This window comes from Erigeron canadensis, chromosome 1 (genome assembly GCF_010389155.1).
Source record: "Erigeron canadensis isolate Cc75 chromosome 1, C_canadensis_v1, whole genome shotgun sequence".
Lineage (NCBI taxonomy): Eukaryota > Viridiplantae > Streptophyta > Magnoliopsida > Asterales > Asteraceae > Erigeron > Erigeron canadensis.
In genome coordinates, this window is record NC_057761.1 from 44,699,839 (window position 1) to 44,703,158 (window position 3,320).

At 34.0% G+C, this 3,320-nt stretch overlaps 1 protein-coding gene across 1 annotated transcript; it reads left to right on the forward strand.

Annotated features, from left to right (window-relative positions):
• The first annotated feature begins 564 nt into the window (after positions 1–564).
• LOC122609538 (peroxidase 47) lies at positions 565–3,000 on the forward strand. The gene is made up of 4 exons (XM_043782576.1): positions 565–942; positions 1,033–1,221; positions 1,320–1,482; positions 2,387–3,000. The coding sequence occupies exons 1-4, from the start codon at positions 730–732 to the stop codon at positions 2,776–2,778; spliced, it is 957 nt and encodes a 318-aa protein (XP_043638511.1). The 5' UTR covers positions 565–729; the 3' UTR covers positions 2,779–3,000.
• The last annotated feature ends 320 nt before the right edge of the window (positions 3,001–3,320 follow it).

Genomic DNA, 3,320 nt, shown 5'->3' on the forward strand with positions numbered 1-3,320 from the left:
TATATATATATATATATATATATATATATTACGACTTTTACATCAGTTACATTTACATCAACCTACACCATTCGACGCTATTGCCACCACTAATAGTCCCCCATCACCATCTGTCGCCGTCGTTACCACCAGATGGCCCTCGCTGCCGCTGCCACCAAATTGCGCCCGTACCATCGTGCTAGTATATATAAAAATGATAAGAAAATTTTTATGAGAAACTATGAAAATTAGCTTACTATTCACGTGCAGATAGATTTGTCTACATGTATCATTCGAATTCATATGTAACCTTAAACATACGGTTTTTTAGATAAGTGACAAGTACTTGTAAAAATTAATGTGCATTTTATATAGATAAAAGTAAAATAAATCCGTATAGCATTTCCAATAGAAACTTGCAAACTTGCTAGCAATTTAACATTAAAAGAAGGAAACAAATATTAAAAATAAAAAAAACTCATTTATACCAGTTTGAATTAATAAATTATTGTTGATGTGACATTCTTGAGTGTGCATAAATAGACGCATGATGATGAGTTACTTCTTCATCACAGCTCAATAATATTATCGAAAGCCAGCTTGTTAATTTGTATTAGTTTTTGTCATTCTTGCACTACTTGCCACCAACAAGTTTTATTACTACATTTTTAGTGACAAATTTTGCCCTTATAGCAACACGTTTTCCACTTTGATATATATAAGCAAAGGTCGCTAAGTTCATCGAGTACCATGATATTTAAAGTCACAAAAACGATGATGATTGTGGTGATGGTAATGACAGTTATGTTGAGACAATGCAACGGTCTCAACATGAATTACTACTTGATGAGTTGCCCTATGGCTGAGTTCATTGTCAAGAACTCGGTTAACTCAGCTTTGAGAGCTGATCCAACTCTCGCGGCTGGCCTTATAAGGATGCATTTTCATGATTGCTTCATTCAGGTACTTAATTTGTCCACAAAGCAAGTTAAATAACTTCACTGATCATATTTTACCTATCTTAGATAATAAATATTTTTTTTCGGTGTACAGGGTTGTGACGCGTCAATTTTGCTTGATTCTACTAGTGACAACACTGCAGAGAAAGACTCGCCTGCTAATTTGAGTTTAAGAGGCTATAAAATAATCGACGACGCCAAGAAACTACTTGAAGACCAATGTCCTGGTGTAGTATCTTGTGCCGATATTGTGGCAATGGCTGCCCGTGACGCTGTTTTCTTTGTAAGGATATTTACAATTTTTGATATTCCATGATTAGTTTTTTTTCTAGCTACAAGTTATAGAATCGTGACATGTATATATTGTTGGCCATCGAATAGGCAGGGGGTCCAGTTTATGATATACCGAAAGGAAGAAAAGATGGAACACGATCGAAAATAGAAGACACAAGAAACCTGCCTCCACCAACTTTTAACAGTAGTGAACTCATTCAAATGTTTGGCCAACATGGTTTCACTGCTCAAGAAATGGTTGCTCTCTCTGGTAATTAATTATAGACTTTTTAAATTGTTTCTACGTTAAACGTTTTAGTAATATTTAAAACTCTTAGGTGTAAAGTTATATAAATAAAACATGTTTGGTATAATAACTATATACGCATATAAAATGTAAGTAAGTAAGTAACTCCTAATGCCGTATTCCACGGGTTTTGGATCTCAATACTGTCTTCAACAGTGTATGGGGAGGTTGATATGTAGACAGCCTTACCCCTACCAAAGGTAGAGAGACTGCTTCCAGGTTCTACCATAGGTAGAAAAGGACCTTCAGCCTTGCTGGGCATGATGATCGAACCCATAACCTCTGTTTCCAAAAACATGAGCTCCAACCACTGATCCAACTCAGTTGGTTATACGCATATAAAATGTCTAAGTCTCTAAGAGGGGTAACTTGACATCTTAGAAATGGGTTTGGTATTGGGTCAATTGGTTTGGTACTTTTGGCCTATGGCTTAAAACTAGTTTTATATCAATAGCATCGATCTAGTTAAAATGTTTTCACTATTTTAATTTATTATACCTTCTTCCGTCCCATTTTAAGTGTATTAATTTGACATTTAAAGTCTTTTGCTTTGAACGTTAACCGTAACTATTTTTTAATGTATTATATAAATTATAGATATAAAGTCTATTAATAGTTTGAGTTTTCAATATAGTTTTTATAAATATAAATTTCATCAACTACTCGCATTATATAATGCATATAAAATTGTTTATAGTCAAAATTAAAAAAAAAAAAAAAAAACTTTAAAAGTCAAAATATGACAAGACGGAGAAACTAGTTAGCTATTTTGTTGTATATATACGTATCACATCTCATGGCTAATTGTTACATTTGGTCTTTTAATTAGTTGAATTCAACTAATATTTGGTGATCGATCCATACGCAGGCGGACATACACTAGGAGTGGCTCGATGTTCATCATTCAAGAACCGGCTAAAAGGCTTCGATTCAACGCACGAAGTGGACCCAAGCATCGACGCACAATTTGTGAAAACGCTAGCTAAAACATGTAATGCAGGCGACAATGCTGAACAGCCCTTCGACACATCAAGAAACATGTTTGATAATAATTACTACTATGCGCTTCAAAGGCAAGCCGGGCTCCTATCATCGGACCAAACCTTGATGACTGACCCAAAGACCAGACCTATTGTCAACGCGTACTCCATGAACCAAGCCATGTTCTTCTTTGATTTCCAACGAGCCATGGTGAAGATGGGATTGCTTGATGTTAAAGAGACCGGAGAAGTTCGTCAAAACTGTCGCAAAATCAACTGATTTCAATTTCGTTTTGCACTCTTGATCAAAAAATTTCGGTTTGAACAACTTATACTGCTTGATAGCTAGTTTTACCCTTTTTTCTTAACGAGGTTTGTTATATTGGTATTGAATGTATGTAAACAAGATGGGTAATTGTGTGTAGTAATATGCATGTACATATATATTAATAAGTTTAGTTTTACCTTTTGTTATTAATATATACTTAATTTGATTGGCATATATACCTGGGAATGTGAATGATTTTTTTCAGAAAAGAATAACTTTGATTAATGTTAAAACCATAAAATAAAATATTGGTGAGAAAAAACGTTAGAAAATCTAAATGGGCAAAAAAAAAAAAAGTAAATTCAATCGTATGTAGTTGTATATTTTATCTACGATTCTAATCTAACAATCATAGGAATACACCAAGCTACTACACAAATCTCAATAAGACCCGCTTATTAAATAAAACCCGCAAATAGGATCCTACTTAATAAAAAAGCCAGTCATATTAGGCCGGGTACACAATTCTAGATAGAACCAGATTTTAGACCTGT

Coding starts and splice junctions, on each gene's coding strand:
- LOC122609538 (XM_043782576.1), top strand. CDS start 730: ATGATATTTAAAGTCACAAAAACGATGATGATTGTGGTGATGGTAATG. Junction 1,222..1,319: donor CCCGTGACGCTGTTTTCTTT/GTAAGGATATTT, acceptor GCCATCGAATAG/GCAGGGGGTCCAGTTTATGA. Junction 1,483..2,386: donor AGAAATGGTTGCTCTCTCTG/GTAATTAATTAT, acceptor ATCCATACGCAG/GCGGACATACACTAGGAGTG.